Source organism: Triticum dicoccoides, chromosome 3A (assembly GCF_002162155.2).
Source record: "Triticum dicoccoides isolate Atlit2015 ecotype Zavitan chromosome 3A, WEW_v2.0, whole genome shotgun sequence".
Lineage (NCBI taxonomy): Eukaryota > Viridiplantae > Streptophyta > Magnoliopsida > Poales > Poaceae > Triticum > Triticum dicoccoides.
In genome coordinates, this window is record NC_041384.1 from 726,119,613 (window position 1) to 726,137,862 (window position 18,250).

The 18,250-nt window shown below is 42.8% G+C and overlaps 1 protein-coding gene across 2 annotated transcripts; it reads right to left on the reverse strand.

The window, feature by feature from the left end:
• Nucleotides 1-1,011: 1,011 nt before the first annotated feature.
• LOC119273504 (ras-related protein Rab-2-A-like) lies at nt 1,012-3,577 on the reverse strand. Of its 2 annotated transcripts, XM_037554649.1 has the most exons (6): nt 3,483-3,577; nt 3,252-3,391; nt 2,968-3,050; nt 2,654-2,858; nt 2,502-2,570; nt 1,012-1,096 (listed from the first exon to the last, which is right to left on the reverse strand). In XM_037554649.1, exons 1-5 carry the CDS (start codon nt 3,523-3,525, stop codon nt 2,502-2,504), a joined length of 540 nt encoding a protein of 179 aa, XP_037410546.1. In that variant the 5' UTR covers nt 3,526-3,577; the 3' UTR covers nt 1,012-1,096. The 2 variants fall into 2 exon arrangements, with proteins under 2 accessions (XP_037410546.1, XP_037410547.1); XM_037554650.1 differs by lacking the exon at nt 1,012-1,096 and having other exon boundaries at nt 2,346-2,570.
• Between the last annotated feature and the right edge of the window lie 14,673 nt (nt 3,578-18,250).

The window sequence follows — 18,250 nt, forward strand, 5'->3', positions numbered from 1 at the left end:
ACACATGCCGCTATAATTTAGAGTCTTGGATGAATAATTGGTGATGGCAAGTTAGTAGAACCATCATCATGAAAGGCGTCTCCACGAGCTGATGCTACACAATATGATGGTACAAGATAACTCTGATTGCATATTCAAATCAATGAATCGAAGGGAGTAAAATCATCAACATGGCCTATGAAGGCATAAAGTGTGAACAAACATTAATCAAGATAGTATCTTCTTTTTGAGCCAGTTATTTAAATTCAACCATTTTAATCTACTCCATGAAATTTGTGTGTGTACAACATTATGTTATGAGCCCGTAGCAACGCACGGGCATTTAACTAGTGTCCATAACATACAAGAATTTTTTTGTGACACTGAAAAATCATTATGCTTTTAGAAATGTGTTTCATTAAATTTTAACAAATTTTCATGAAATGTAAAAAAGACATCCGCTCAATTTTACCAAATGTTCATAATACATAAAAAATTCTCTTGCCATTCAGAAAATAAATAAATTCTAACACTTCACAAATATTTGCATAATTTGAAAAACTGTTCATGAAATTTTGGAAAATAACAGTATATTAGAAAAATGTACAATGTGCATTTTACAAATGCTCAATATGTATTTGGATAAAATGTTCAACATGTATTTAGAAGATGTTCAACTTGCATGTAAAAATTATTCAAAATGTGTTAAAAATTGCAAACAAAGTACTAGTTTACCCGGTGTAGGTTTTATCGGAATTTAACTCAGCAATCTTAATCAAAATGCAAAATTCATATGATTGCTTTGCTGAAGGAGTTAAGACGAGCCTTGAGAAATATCCTAAAGACTTAGCAATCATATTATTAGCTGATTAGGTGGTTAACAACTTTAAATGTAAAGGACACGAGGAACATCAAATCACACATTCTTACTTAATCACACCTACTAAAGGATACAATTTGTGGAATCCGATAAATTATACATTTATTAAAATATTTAGCATAAGATCATAATCCACGGCAAGTTTTTATGCACATCAATACATTAACCATTGGAAGACGAGGCACCAGCACCTCTAATGATGCTAGGGACTGTGTAGCCAACTTTGAATCAGCCAACCTGCAGAAATAAGAAAAACAGAACATTTCATCTTTAACAATTCAGCCATGGATGATTAACAGGGACCATCGTACATCGTAAATAACCAATTTTCATATAGAAAGACATATAGAAAAATGAAATCGAAAATATTCCGAGATGGCAAATATTCGGAGATGACTATGAAAACACCTCTCTGGATCCTCGAATTGAAAGAGATCACCAAGAGAACTGTTTTTATGAAAGAAAACAAAAAGAACTGTTTTTATGTAACAGTTCATCAGGCAAACACATGTTGAAAGAATAGGGTCTGAGTAGGGGAACCGTGTTCGCTGTTATTATAGCATTGCCGCGCTTCCGCTTGGACCTCCTAGTTATAAGTGGGGGAAATCATAAATATCATAAATTTTCCTTTGATTGAACTGTTTATCCATTTTGCTTTAAGAAATGGAGCAGAAAATTTATGTCAATCTCAGTTAAAGAACACATAAATTTTATAATTCACTCAGACCTCTTTTAGATTTCTTAGAAAAAATAGTATGAGACAAAGTACTTAGTTCCGTAATATAATCCAAAAAAAAAGCATATCGTTTGATTGTGCTGCTTCTCTATACATGTGAACCAAGCATTTAAACTTGTATAAACTATTCTTTAGTTTTCAAGTTCTTTGACCAGCAGTCTAGCACATGCATTTATATCTTATTATGTGTTTTCCCAATTCCTATGTTTTCAGAATTCTGCGAACTAGATGCCCAACTTCCTTTGTGGCTCTATTAATAATGGAAGTAGCAAATTTCCTTTTTCCAGCATCAATCAAGAAATAAGTCTCTTCGTTCCATAAAAATATAGACAAATGTATGCAACATCGCCATTTTCATGCTTGACAATTCTTGGTGTCTATGCAAAGGCTGTCAGAGTAGCTGGCCGGCTTTCTGTAACATGGGGAGGCAACAGGAAGGGCTGGAAGGCATATGCTATACACTGTAAGTTGGAAGGCACCCATCCACATTTTGTACTGTAGCAAAACATACTCCCTCTGTCCGAAAATACTTGTCATCAAAATAGATAAAAGAAGATGTATGTAGATGCATTTTAGTTCTACATACATCCTTTATTATTCATTTTGATGACAAGTATTTTCAGACGGAGGGAGTACATCAGAAACTGGACTGGAATCGTGGTATATTAAATAACGTAACCTAAGGATCACATAACACTCCCATCCATATTTTGTACCGTAGTAAAACATACATCAGAAACTAGACTGAGATCGTGCAATATTAAATAACGTAACCTAAGGATCATATAACAGTCTTGAATCAGTCGAAAGGCCTTTCTGCTTCATCACAGAGAAACTTAGGTGGTAGAACTTTTTATTAAAAATGGACAGCTACATAAGTATTATGACTGAATTGTAAAACATTACCTAATTATATAGATCGGATGAAGGATCCTGAATTTTCTTGTATATTGCTACAGCAGTCTGAAGGAAACCCTGCATAAACAACATGAGAAAATGATCAACAACACAAAGGCCTTGGTTGCATAGAGATGCACTAAGAATCAAACAAGCATTACCTCCGCAACATTCTGTGCAGTTTTTGCAGATGCCTCCATGAAGAGAAGGCCATGGTCCTTTGCAAACTGCTCGCCTTCCTCATAGCTCACTGCACGGCTGTGAGATAGATCGCATTTGTTCCCAATCAGCATTATTGTCATGCCAGGGTGCGCATATTTCCTTGCATCTTGTAGCCAGTTGGTGAGATGGTTAAAAGTCTCCCTCCTGAATGTCATCATTGATTATGACACAAACAACAGGATAATTAAAGTTCAGGCAGCCATGCACTTGAGTGAACAGGGCAGCTTCCATTGTCTCTCGGAGTGGGAGGTACCTGGTGATGTCATAAACCAAGAGAGCACCGACAGCCTCGTCGTATAGTGGTGTAGTTAACGATCTGAATGCATTTCGGCCTGGCTATAATGTTAACACAGACGGCACAAGATGGGTTATTTTCCCTAATAACTGAACGTGACACTTGTGGAACTCAAAATTCATACTGTGCTATTTAGTAGAGATGTCGCATCCAATTTCGAAGCAGGGTTTGGCAACACTAATAGTCTCATATGCAGCTGGCAGTAATTTCTATGGTGGATCTGGGTGGAGAAGAAAGAGTACCGTGTCCCAAATCAGGAGCTTGGCGGGCTTGTTGTCGATGGTTATCATCTTGTCCCCGCACTCGGTGTCGATGTTGAAATCAACGACAGGGTGGAACTCCTTGTGGAGGAACTGCACAAGCAGGCATGTCTTACCGACACCTGCAGTAGGTCGTCGGACCATCCAATCAGACTTCCACTAAACGGACGGAACTAGCAGCAAGAGGAGGGGATAGACCGATCGGGAACGGACCTGAGTCGCCGATGAGGACGTACGTGAAGTTGTAGAGCGACATCTCCGGCCCTGACGCCGCCGCTCCTCCTCTCTTCTCCGTGACCTCTCGTGGTGTTCAGGGGATTAGTGCGCGAGGCGGCTACAGGACCGTTTGATGCAGAGAACTGTTCGCCGATCCACATTCCACAACCACAATCTACCTTTTTTTTTTGAGAATTTCAACCACAATCTGCTGGCCTATTGGATCATGCATTTTGCCCTCCCGCGATCCGTACCGATTCGGCCCAGTTCTCTCCCGAGCCCACCGATACGTCTCGCCTCTCGTTGCTAGGTTCCCCACCATCAGGGAAGAAATCGCGCCGCCATCTCCCCCGCTCCGCCGCGACCGAGTTCCAGTACTCCGCCTCCGGCCCCGCTCCTGACCTCCTCACCAGCCAGCACCTCAACCGAGCTCGGTGAGCGCCTCACTGTTGACACACGAACACGTCACGTGTATCCTCGACATCGGGGGTGATGCACCGCAGCTCACGTCGAAGGAGACCCGACCGACAGCGCGATACGCAAGACAGTCAGCGGGCGCTTTTGAAGACCTGAAACTCCACACGCCTAGGAGGGACCCCGTCAGGGAGTGCGGCGGCTATGGGCTGCCCTAGATCGATTCGCTCGCCCCTAGAGCCTCGTGGATCGCTGCCCTCCAACGTGAAGAACGAACGAATAACGAGAACGAAAAATACAAGGGTAGGGGATAAAGATAGATGAACACAAAAGTGTAATAGATTGATTGGTTCGATTGGTGTTGTTCAATCGGCCATCACCCCCAACATATATAAGAGGTGGCTGGACTTTCCGTACAAGCAAAGAATTCATCTAGGCTTTCCTTTGCAAAAAAATTACATCAATTCACGTCCTAGAGTCCTAGTTTTATTCCAACTCGGAGTTAGTCTGGATCTAGCCCAACTTTTGTCTTCCTCCTTGCGCGGGCCGCCGAGCTTGCATATGACCTCCGATCAAGACGGCCCAAATATGAAACTTGTGAGCCTCGACGAGATGAACAATCCTTATGTTGAACACTTTTCCAAATAAGACCATCTTGAATATTCTACGAAGCCATTTTTAATATCCAGTCGGACTCGGTCATGTAACGGACTGGATTGTCCGAGTCTCGTAGTGAACTTACAGGCCGTATACTATCTCATATGATAATGACTCCAAAACCAAAGTTCACTGTTTTGACGATGCGCACAACGTCCGTGTTGATCACTTTTCCATTCGGGGTCATCTGGATTACCTTTCGGGCACATCTTCAGTTTCACTCGGATCCGAGCTCATCCACTCAGATATTAGAGTTTTTCGTCCGACTGGACCTTTTCACTCGGATGTTAGAGTCTTTCACTCGGAAGACAATCTTTCACTCAGATGACTATAATATCACTCGGAAGACAATCTTTCACTCGGATGACTATATTTCACTCGTAAGGCAATATCTTACTCGAACGTCAAATTTTCATTCCGACTGTAATCTTTTCACTCGGAATAACTTCACTCGGATGATAATTTCACTCGGATTACTATATTTTCACTCGGGAGCCAATATTTTACTCGATCGATAAGTTTTTCACTCGACCTTTTACTCGCTCGGTAGGTTTTCACTCGGATGGTAAACTGTTCACTCGGATTTCCCGACTGAAAACACAGCCCGAGCTTGCATATGACCTCCGATCAAGACGGCCCAAATATGAAACTTGTGAGCCTCGACGAGATGAACAATCCTTATGTCGAACACTTTTCCAAATAAGACCATCTTGAATATTCTACGAAGCCATTTTTAATATCCAGTCGGACTCGGTCATGTAACGGACTGGATTGTCCGAGTCTCGTAGTGAACTTACAGGCCGTATACTATCTCATATGATAATGACTCCAAAACCAAAGTTCACTGTTTTGACGATGCGCACAACGTCCGTGTTGATCACTTTTCCATTCGAGGTCATCTGGATTACCTTTCGGGCACATCTTCAGTTTCACTCGGATCCGAGCTCATCCACTCAGATATTAGAGTTTTTCGTCCGACTGGACCTTTTCACTCGGATGTTAGAGTCTTTCACTCGGAAGACAATCTTTCACTCAGATGACTATAATATCACTCGGAAGACAATCTTTCACTCGGATGACTATATTTCACTCGTAAGGCAATATCTTACTCGAACGTCAAATTTTCATTCCGACTGTAATCTTTTCACTCGGAATAACTTCACTCGGATGATAATTTCACTCGGATTACTATATTTTCACTCGGGAGCCAATATTTTACTCGATCGATAAGTTTTTCACTCGACCTTTTACTCGCTCGGTAGGTTTTCACTCGGATGGTAAACTGTTCACTCGGATTTCCCGACTGAAAACACAGCCTGATCTTGATTTGCCTCTCCAGGTTGCATACGACCTCGGATTGAGACAAATTTTATATGTAAAACGATCGGCTCGACGAGACAAAACTTCTTCATGTTAAAGGTTTTTCGATTCAAGGCCGTCTTGATGGCCGAATTACTCGTGCAACCTATCAGACAAGTGTCTGGCACCTCGCGCCATATTTCCATTGAGGTTCGGTCTGCAGTGTATTGCCTCTAACTTTTGCATATGAATTCGGATTGAGATGATTTGTATATCAAAGTCGATTGCCACGACGAGACGAAGACAATTCCTTAAAAGTGCTCCTTTATCCGAGGTCATCTTGAAGATGTGATTGGCCAAAAACCACTTGAAACATTGAATTATGACACTCGGAGTATAGTTTCAGTCCGTAAGATAAGGTCGAATGAATATAACCGAAACATCAAAGTTGTTCCACTCGGCGACGTGAATCTTTTCATGCTGAAAACCCGTTCACTTGAGACCATCTTCATTGCAATCTATATCTTGCCAAAATCAGGTGTCAACACATGCCCCCTGTTTTCTGGCAGAGCTTGCGTGCCAGAAAATACCTTGCTTACGGTAATGTTTAAGCACGATGTCAACACTCCATCAGCTGTGCATGTTGAGTATGATAATTTTAATCATCCATATGCTCATGTTTGTTGCTTCTTCGGTAGAGCCTCTTGGATAATAGTTGTCTGAAAACAAAAATTGGATGTCACAAAGGCTTCCACGTAAGTTTCTTATGTCAATCCGGACCTTGCATTTGTCCAGGCATTCCCTGGGAATATTAGAACCCTTCAACGAAGACGGTTGCTGAACGATTATGACCATGCACCTCAAAAGAATACCGTCAATTGTTCGGCGACTCAACTCGTTATCAAAGTACACCATCAAGCCTCCACCGAACAACGTCTGTCTCCTGACTTGGATCCTGCAAATAAATAACATTTGGAGTCGGGGCTCTTTTATGCACTAGACCCTTGATTGGTGGTCGACTCAATAATTAAGTCGGCCTCGCCGGTATTGGCAAACACTGAGCATCGACTATAGGAGTAGGAAATCAACCATGGTGAACACAGTTAGCCAGATGCCGGGTTTGCCAACACAATGAATTCTGAGGGCGATATGCAAATATCGGCCATGCATTCTTATCTCAAAAGTGCTCGGGAGTTCGTCCACCAAAGTGTGAATAGCCGAAATAAGTCAGATGTTTCGGCTGATGATAAATTCCATATCGTTGATTTTGATGGTACGATTGAAGAATATGGATGAGACGCCTCCTGGAGTCTCCTATATGAAAATTGTCGTCCTCGCCTACGGGCTTTACACTTCTACTCCCTTATTTCTGCTGGCTTCGCAACAGGAGATGTGATGCCGCTCTCGACTCGAGGATTTCCCTTAGGAACCCAGGCCATGTTCTTCTTCTCCAGCTCTTTGGCCCTAAGCCATTTTAGCTTCTTCTGTTGCGAATATGGTAAGCCGAGTGGGCGTCCCGGCTGGGACTTTGGTTTATGCACTAGCAAATTCTTCCTGACTATTGGATCCTTGAAATTTACTTGGTTCACTTTCTTGCCCTTAGCAGCCAACATAGGCTCGGCTGGCTTTTTGTCATTTGGAGTCGGATCTGAAATTGCACTCTTGCGGCCATCCTTTTCGTTCTTCTCTTTTTTAACACTTGTTGCAATAGAAGGTCGGACATCATTTCTATTTTGACTTCTCCTCTTGGGAACCCATGCCATGTTCTTCTTTCTCAACTCATGTGCACTAAGTCTTTGTAATTCCTTCTATTGCCAATGTACTAAGCCGAGTGGGCACCTCGGCTGTGATTCTGTTTCAACCAATGCCAACTCTTTTTTGGCCTTGTGCACTCTCAACTTCTTCCCTTCAGATTTGGCACTTGATTGACTTGCCTCATTGCCTTTTATAGCCAATGTCAATACTTTAACTGGCTCTTTGTTATTTGAGAACAAATCTGAAATAGCACACTTACGACCATCTTTCTTGACCTGGTACACTTGCTTGACCACCTCTTTCTTGTTCCTTGAGCTCCGGACCGATTCCTTATGATTTAAATGGTCTTTGACGTGTGATTCTTCATCAAATGTTAATCTTTTTGGAGCTTCATAATGTTGGCGAGATGATCTAAAATAAGATGGATAATTTGCCCTTGTATCATACCTGCCCCATGATGGATATGGATTTACATGACCGTAGGGAGGCATCCACGACATTGGCATTGGCGGCCCAAAAGCAGGATATGAAGCCTGCTTGCTCAACGTCTTCCTTTGCCAATCCAAGTCTTCAGATTTATGCCTTGGGGTGACTTCGATGCTTTTGCTTCACTCGGCCGATAAGCACTCTTTGCCTCACTTATCTTTTGGTACTTTTCTAATAACTGCGCGAAAGTGACTTTCGGCTTTTTGCTTTTGTGCTTACCATGGCATTTGCTTTCTTTGGTTGTGCGTGCACCGGTCTTTGAATTCTCTTGTTGCCTCCTAGTGCTAGATGTTACCATTGTAGCTTTGATGGAATTTCTGTCTTCAAGATTGTTCTTGATGCACTTCTTAACAATATCCTTGCTCAAAGACTTGACCCCATCATCACTGACGTGTACATGTCAACTTTTAGATAAATCAGCTGAAGATAGCCGAGCCAACATTTGATGGCCGTCAAAATGATCCGACGGTCCAAATGATCGTGCCTCAACAAACTCCAATCGTCCTATCTTGTCCGATTGCTTGACTTGATGGATCATGTTGCAATCTTTGACATTTTGCTTCTACGAACATTGCGTTGGCTCTTGTCTTGACGGCTCGACGTCGTGATCAATTATAATAATAGGATTAGTCAGCGATGTACCGATGATGTGATCCACTATGACTGCACTGGACGTACACTCCTGGTCCATTAACCGATATTGTGATACTGGCTTCGATACAAAACAACCGAGCGGTGTCAGTTTAACATCATCCGACTCGTCTATGCATTGATTTTCGTCCTCCTTTCCTGATGCTCTCGAATCAGTTATCCTGGAGAACTTTGAACCTGGCTTTATATTCCTGCAACCAAAATAACTACAGAATATACGTCTCATCTGAGACCAAATGTTAGCCAGGCATGAAACAAACAAAGTTGCCCATATGAATATAAAGTTCAGTCGGCATGACGGGAACAACTTTGGTTGCGATAAGTCGTCACTATTAGCCTCTATGAATGGTGCCATGTGTTGATCAGCATGATTAGTTACAAGATAATTCGAAATAAACAGATTACTCATCTCGATCGGTCTTTCAAAATTAATTAGAATCTTACTAACGGGTACATCAACAATATGATTTTGACCAAATCGAAAACTGAGCGAACTCTCGGCTAGGTGTACCTTTGTGAAGTCGTTGGAACGAGAAGATGGTTGCACCACTGGAACAATACCTTGCTCCACTTCTGAATAATTCTCGAATGCATCTTCCTCTTTTTCTACATCTCGTGCCTCATCACTCGGATTACCTGAATAGATTTGACTTGGATTTCCCAAGTAGATTTCACTCGGATTACCCGAATGGATTCCACTCGGCCGCTCTTTGTCAGCTATACTTCATTCAGCTACACGCTCTAGTTCTTGGTCTTCGTCACTAGTCAAACTTTGTTTGGCCATATAACTTTGCTCTTGATGCTCATCAATTTCTTTGGCACGAAACTCATAAGGCAGCATGTAAGCTCCCTCACATCCAGAAAAATTGAGCACGGCCAATTTGTTGTGTTTACCGTTCTTTTGCTCGGTGAAGCTTGCATCTTCTATTTTGGTACACGCAGCAATAACTGGCTTGATGCACTTGGCTCTAGCGGCTTTAGCCAGTGATGCACTCATCTGGAATGATGCACTCGACTGACACGATGCACTCGGCTGGCTCGATGCAACGCACTCGGACTTAAACGTCTCTGTGGTCAATTTGGTTTCAATTGAATCCACCATTGTCTTGTCACTAAAGGAACTGTTCAACTCAGCTGTAGACGACCTAGTCATATTTGACTCAGTTTCAACCGAATCAACTGTATTAGCCGAGTGAACCCTTTCTTGACGATTTTCTTGCAAAGCTTCTTTTTTATCTTGCCCCAATATTGCAAAGGAGCCAACATGGTTTCTACATGGAGTAAGGCACTTGACATATTCTTGCAAATATCCACTCCATGTTTCTTCTTGAGTGCTTCATAAGCATGTCGATATTCTGCTGGTAATTCCTCAAGAGTTGGCGTAGTAAATTCGTTGACACTATTTCCTGTGAGCTTTGGTTTGATCTTGTCCACTTGGGCCACATATTTTTCTTTAAACTCGGCCCTGCTTGGATCAGCTTGCCCCTCAATACTTTTATGATCTTTCGGCAATGAATTGATGTTGCCGAAATTTTGCGATTGTATAGGGGGTGTATAACATGCTGCAATTACAGGTGAAGACATGTGCACTGTTGTTGAATATTTTCTCATGCCAATTTGATCAATCGGTAGCACTTCATCTTCTTTCAAAACCCTAGCTTTTATTGCCTCATAATCAGGAACCAAACCTTTATCATGTTGCTCAAGGCAAAGAGCGGTAATTTTCTTATTTTGCGGTAAGCTTTTTAACGCAGCCAAAGTCACCTCATCTCCTGCAGTATTAGACACATACACTCCTGTAGAATCTCCATTCACTCGGCCATAAAAGTGAGACGAGTCATGAATACTTTTAGTTGCATATGATGTTGAACAATTAATATCTTGAGGTGTATTATATGATGACTGAGGATAACCGGCCAAATAGCTAATGGAAGCATGGCCGATTGACTCATTCATCGACATGTTTGGGGATAAACCTGCATATTGCGAGTTGGCTGCCGATGGATAAAACTATGAGATGCCCTCCTGCACATGAGGTATCATATATTGATCACTCTAACAAATCGTGTGGTTCACCGGCACATTGAAAGATGTTGCCGATGCACGAAAGTTCAGATTCATAAGTTGCATGTCGCGATTATGTAAATTCCAAGTTTCTCCAACGGAATAACTAGTCGGCCTTTGCTCGTTAGGGCTAGCTGGCATGACATGTCCATTGAAAGATAAGCAACATCAACATGATGGCTATTTGCATCTATGTAAGGAGATTGATGATACATGTTACCGTTGTAGATTGCAGCCGCTCGATGACGCTCTCCTCGTAGCAAGAACAGGCTGGAGACTGTTCAAAGCTTCGTCCCTATCGGAGTCGCCAAAAAGTGTGTTGACACATGAACACGTCACGTGTACCCTCGACACCGGGGGTGATGCACCGCAGCTCACGTCGAAGGAGACCCGACCGACAGCGCGATACACAAGACAGTCAGCGGGCGCTTTTGAAGACCTGAAACCCCACACGCCTAGGTGGGGCCCCGTCAGGGAGTGCGGCGGCTATGGGCTGCCCTAGGTCGATTCGCTCGCCCCTAGAGCCTCGTGGATCGCTGCCCTCCAACGCGAAGAACGAACGAATAACGAGAACGAAAAATACAAGGGTAGGGGATAAAGATAGATGAACACAAAAGTGTAATAGATTGATTGGTTCGATTGGTGTTGTTCAATCGGCCATCACCCCCAACATATATAAGAGGCGGCTGGACTTTCAGTACAAGCAAAGGATTCATTTAGGCTTTCCTTACAAAAAAAATTACATCAATTCACGTCCAAGAGTCCTAGTTTTATTCCAACTCGGATTTAGTCTGAATCTGGCCCAACTTTTGTCTTCCTCCTTGCGCGGGCCGCCGAGCTTGCATATGACATCCGATCAAGACGAACCAAATATGAAACTTGTGAGCCTCGACGAGACGAACAATCCTTATGTTGAACACTTTTCCAAATAAGACCATCTTGAATATTCTACGAAGCCATTTTTAATATCCAGTCGGACTCGGTCATGTAACGGACTGGATTGTCCGAGTCTCGTAGTGAACTTACAGGCCGTATACTATCTCATATGATAATGACTCCAAAACCAAAGTTCACCATTTTGACGATGCGCACAACTTCCGTGTTGATCACTTTTCCATCCGAGGTCATCTGGATTACCTTTCGGGCACATCTTCAGTTTCACTCGGATCCGAGCTCATCCACTCAGATATTAGAGTTTTTCGTCCGACTGGACCTTTTCACTCGGATGTTAGAGTCTTTCACTCAGAAGACAATCTTTCACTCAGATGACTATAATATCACCCAGAAGATAATCTTTCACTCGGATGACTATATTTCACTCGTAAGGCAATATCTTACTCGAACGTCAAATTTTCATTCCGACGGTAATCTTTTCACTCGGAATAACTTCACTCGGATGATAATTTCACTCGGATTACTATATTTTCACTCGGGAGCCAATATTTTACTCGATCGATAAGTTTTTCACTCGACCTTTTACTCGATCGGTAGGTTTTCACTCGGATGGTAAACTGTTCACTCGGATTTCCCGACTGAAAACACAGTCTGATCTTGATTTGCCTCTCCAGGTTGCATACGACCTAGGATTGAGACAAATTTTATATGAAAAACGATCGGCTCGACGAGACAAAACTTCTTTGTGTTGAAGGTTTTTCAATTCAAGGCCGTCTTGATGGCCGAATTACTCGTGCAACCTATCAGACAAGTGTCTGGCACCTCGCGCCATATTTCCATCGAGGTTCGGTCTGCAGTGTATTGCCTCTAACTTTTGCATATGAATTCGGATTGAGATGATTTGTATATCAAAGTCGATTGCCACGACGAGACGAAGACAATTCCTTAAGAGTGCTCCTTCATCTGAGGTCATCTTGAAGACGTGATTGGCCAAAAACCACTCAAAACATTGAATTATGACACTCGGAGTATAGTTTCGGTCCATAAGATAAGGTCGAATGAATATAACCGAAACATCAAAGTTGTTCCACTTGGCGACGTGAATCTTTTCATGCTGAAAACCCGTTCACTTGAGACCATCTTCATTGCAATCTATATCTTGCCAAAATCAGGTGTCAACACTCACCTCCTCTTTGTCTCCTCGGACGTGGAATTTATGAGCACCTGCACCCCGGCCTCGCTATGCTAACTCTTCAATATCGCATTATGATCCATGCAACACAACTAACTTTCTTTGTGAATCTCTTTTTTGTTTCTCTTATATTAAACATATCTTGAGTTCAAACTTTTGCAACGTGGCAAAACTTTCTAACTAGAATCTAGGATCAATCTTTCAGAATTTTTTGTCCAACATAAATACTAGAAATATAATTTTTTAATCAAACAAAACTTATTTTTTATATTTATGTTTGACAAAAAAATCTGAAAGATTTATCGTAGATTCTAGTTAGAAAGCTTTGCCACGCTGCATAGATTTGAACATCGAGATATGTTCTGTGTGGGACAAACAAAAAAGAGAGATATACTTGAACAAATCATGATGCAGGAAATGGATGGTTAGATAAAGAGGGTTTGGCACTGGTAGAAAAAGGGCCTTTTGTCCCGGTTCGTAAGGGCCTTTTGTCCCGGTTCTGGAACCGGGACTAAAGGGTCGGTACTAATGCCCTGTCCCTTTAGTCCCGGTTCAATCCAGAACCGGGACAGATGGGCCTCCACGTGGCCTGTGCGCGGAGCCCAGGCAGGAGACCCTTTGGTCCCGGTTGGTGGCACCAACCGGGACCAATAGGCATCCACGCGTCAGCATTTCTGTGGCTGGGGTTTTTGTTTTTTTTTTGAAGGGGAGTGGTTTGGGAGTTTTGGGGGCTTAATTTAGGTGTTTCATATATTGTGTTAGCTAGCTATAATTAATAGAGAGAAGTGTCCTCTCTTATGTCCGTGCTTGGTCGACGCTACGTACTATACATACGTATAGAGAGGACTAGACACGCTAGCTAGCTAGCTAGTAAGCAAACCAAGGAAACAGAAGATCGTCATGAACATATATGTATATAGAGAGAAGTGATATCGACCACCTCTCCTTCTCCGAGAGATTGGTCAAACAACAAGTTCTTGTATATCTATCCGACACTACCGGCTACATATATACAATAATTATCTCTTACAAATATAATCATACGGACTCAGGGTCCACATAGTATTCTCCGTCTTCAGCGATCACGTGGTCAAGAAAGAATGCCGCCAATTCCTCTTGAATTGCTCGCATGCGAGCTGGTGCTAGGAGTTCATCCCGCTTCCGAAACATCTAATTTAAAGAAGGGGGTCAATACATATATATATATGAATGAATGAAACTCAACACAAATGATGGTAATAAAATAAAATTGTGAATGTTGTTATTTACGTACTTCATATTGTTCGTCAGTGTAGCCCCGCTCACAGGTCGTGTGGCGGATGGACTCAACGTAGTATCCACAGAAATCATTCCCTTGTTCCTGCCACAACCACTTTACAAGAAATAGAGGTCAATCAAACTGATAAGCAAGAATGCCAAATGGTATTGATGAAACTAGCGCTTGAATCACTAGTAGATGCGCGGAACATGCTACTATAGTACTTACTTTTGGGTGTCTATATTGCAGCTCCTTCGGCAGTCCCTGAGCTTTTCTGGTGAATTTTCTCCAAACCCTGCCGGACAAAGAAAACAATTACTTGATATATCAGGAAATGAACAAAGTTGCTGATACTCCATTTGCCCTTTTCCCTAGCAGCATGCTCTTCTTTGGCACTATGTTGGGCCAAGATTACGGGATGGCCAGGAGAGCTGTGGCCCATGCCAGTAATGATAACATCATCTCCTTGGCCTTCAGTGGTTTTTGCGGGTGATGACGGAGTCTCAGTACCTCTCACCGGACTAGCCCGGTTTGGAGCTGCCGGTTCAGTGTCAGGCACGGCAGGATCGGCTTCTGGTGGTTCATCAGTATTCCGATCTTGAAGAGGCGGTTTCAGGATGAGGACCCTCTAGTTCACGAGTTTGGTCTGGTTCACCTATTTTCTCTTCTTCAAAAACTGCCTGGTCTTCTGACGGATTGTTGACCCGAGATTTCTTGCTGGGTCTGGCTTTGGCTCTGCAAACAAAATTAAAAGAAGTTTAGCATCTTATTCAAGATTTGCAACGCATTGGAAGAAAAGGTTTGAAAGCTTACCCAGCCACAGTTTTTAGAGGAGGGAGTTGGGTTGCTGTCGACTCGCCAGAGGATGAGGGAGGTGTCACCTGATAATTTGAATCGAACGGATTAAGAGGTTGTTCGAAATAACCTACCTTGGGATAAGAATTGTCAGAAGTGGGAGAGACCTCAGACCGGCACTTCCGAACCGGGGTATCAGGTAAACCAGCCGAAGTGACCTGTTGGCCACTGTGTCGGGTTGTCCGGCGAGCTTCATGCTGCCGTGTCTTCAAAATAAATGTCGGATCCAAGTAAGCAAGAGGATGAGAAAAGCTTACTTTCCGGACTGCTTGATGGGTTTTTTGTGTCGGCATAGAGTCTGAACTGGAGGAAAGGGTAATTACCTCTACATCATTAGCCTGGCTGCCTTCTACGTCCTCCTGATAAAGATCATTGTCAATGAGGTGCATGAAAAGGGAGCCAAGTGAGTCAAGTTCTACCTCAACTTCCAGATCATCTACATCTTCATCAAGCTCCATGCTGATCCGGTCAGCAGTTTTCCGCTTTGAGGTATGCTTGACAGCTTTGGTTTTGGGACGGGATGGCTTTGCCGCTTTATCTGTGGATTTCTATTTCTAGAAGGGATCATCACCCTGTTCATACACAAATAGAGGAAGGTTCAGAAGTTGAACTAATCAAAAGATATCAAAGATAAAAAGGAAGCATTATGCTTACATCAGGCGGTTTATTCTGAGTGTAGAAGGGGCTCAAGCCGGTTTGGCGACAGACTGATTCCGGTTCATTCAAAAATTTCTTAACACTTTCAATGACCTCTTCATCAGTTACCTGAATGTTAATGTGGCGTTGGGGGTCTTCAACCTCACCGGTATACTCACACATTAAACCAGGCGGCGGCTTAGTGGCAAGACGCTCCATGATATCCAGCAACGCACAAAATCAACGGTTGTTAAACCGTTGGCCATAAAGGCCCGGAGCTTGGCGAGTTGAGGGGCATATTTGGCCCGTTCCGCGGAGCTTAAACGTTGTGAGAGTGGATGAGTGTTGGAAGGCCGGTGATCACGATAGCTTGGAAGAGGGTTTTCATCTTCAGGGGAGGTATATATGCAGTAGAACCAAGTCTGGTTCCATTCCTTAGGGTGACTGTGCAGTTTGACCTGAAGGAATTCAACTTCCTTCCGCTTTTGAATAGAAACCACCAAGTTCAGTGTTGGGACCATTTACAAATTTTGTATGCCAGTTTAGATGAAAGAAGTCCAGGAACAGCTCAGCAGTCAGTTCTTCTTGTAAGTACACTTCACAGAAGACCTGGAAGTTGCATGGATTGAATACCAAGTTGGGTCCGATATCTTGAGGATGGGGTTGGAAACTGGCAAGCACGTCTCGGTAAAATTTTGACCCTGGCGGTTTGAAATCATGGCCTATGTGGTCCACAAAGACCACAACCTCACCCTGCCTTGGGGTTGGAGGATTTTCTACTCCTGGAACTCGATGTCGAATTTCAGTTTTCTTAGGCAAGGTGTCGATGCTGACCATTCCGTTCAACTATTCCTCGGTGACCCGGGAACGAGCCCAATTGCAAGTGGCAAACTGTTTGGCCATTGTGAAACAAAAAGCTGGGAAAGAAATGTCAGTTTACAAATCATTCACGGTGGTACGCGAGATGAAGTGGAATAAAGATATACAGGTATGTGAAATTGCGTAAACCGGAGACTAATACAATAGTGATTGACAAGGTCATATCAAGGGCATACATGTGTTGTTAAACCGGACTATTACAATCAATGTAAAGAAGGTTTGCCGGTTTACTAGGGGACTAATGGTATGAGATAGATTGTTTTTACAAAGGTAAACCGCCTAGATGGTAAAAAGGATACAGATCTAAGGCGAAGAGGGTTAAATAAGGTAAAATAGGTTTCACAGGATCACAGAGGCATTTCGGATCTACCACAAGTCAGGAAAATAAAAAGATTTAGACCTCAAAAAGTTGGTCTTGGAGCAGTTCATGACAGTACAGATCAAGGTTCTTTTTTATGCGCATAAAGGCTAGATTTAAAACAAACAAGAAGGGGAGCTCTAGAACTATCGCACGAAGTGTATCAAGCCTAAGGTCTATTGTCTAAGGACTGGTGAAGAACGAGAAAGGAACACCATGAACTTGCAGGAACCCTAATGGATCTCAAAAGGAAGGAGGAAAGGACTTACTGCGGCCGCGGAAGCAGCAGAGGTGTGCTGCGGGGCTCTGGTACGAACAGGTTGATGCAGCGGCCGACGGTGAGGCAGAGGTGAGGCTTGACGATGGCGGAGGTGCTCAAGTGCGGAGGCGTCGCGAGGAAGAAGAAGGGATGAAGAGGCAACTGAAAGAAAAGAAAGGGGTCCTCTGCCTCTATTTATAAGGGTAAAGAGATAAGCGACAGGCGCGGGAATAGTGGAGCCCAAAAAATGGATAGGTAACGAGATTGTTGCCTCAATCGTTCGATGCTCATTAATAAAGGGTATCTTCGGCTTTAATGAACAGGATGATGTCACGGCGATTTACTACAAATCTGGAGGATGATGTCACGGTGGTTTACAAGATCTATGCTAAGATGAAAAGGGAGGAATTTTTCTAAGTATTGAAGATTGACATGAACAAGTTCAAATCAATCTGGGGCCTAATGTTGGGGATATTACTATTGGACGTAAACCGGCCAGGAGTAGCCAGATTAGCTTTATGAAGATTAGAAGCCCATGAAGACGTAAGAATGACGGCGCTTTATGTCAACCTATGTATATAAAGGGATGACCCGGCAGTGGTTTAGGGACAGACAGTAATTCGAGAGCCAGACAAAGCGGATTCGCTCCCTGGTCTTCGAAACCCTCGCAATACCAATCACAACTAGCGTAGGCTTTTACCTTCATCGAAGGGGCCGAACTAGTATAAAATCCCGTGTCCACTTGTATGGTTTAACCCCTTTAAGCTAACCCGTTGCGATGGCTCCACGATGAAGTCCTTTCATGAGGACATCTGTCGTGACAAACCCACGACAATAACCATCACTGATTCAACGAGCTAGTCAAGTAGAGGCATACTAGTGACATTCTGTTTGTCTATGTATTCACACATGTACTAACTTTCTAGTTAATACAATTCTAGAATGAATAATAATAATTTATCATGATATAAGGAAATATAAATAACAACTTTATTATTGCCTCTAGGGCATATTTCCTTCAGTCTCCCACTTGCACTAGAGTCAATAATCTAGTTCACATTGTCATGTGATTTAACACCAATAGTTCACATCTTTATGTGATTAGTTC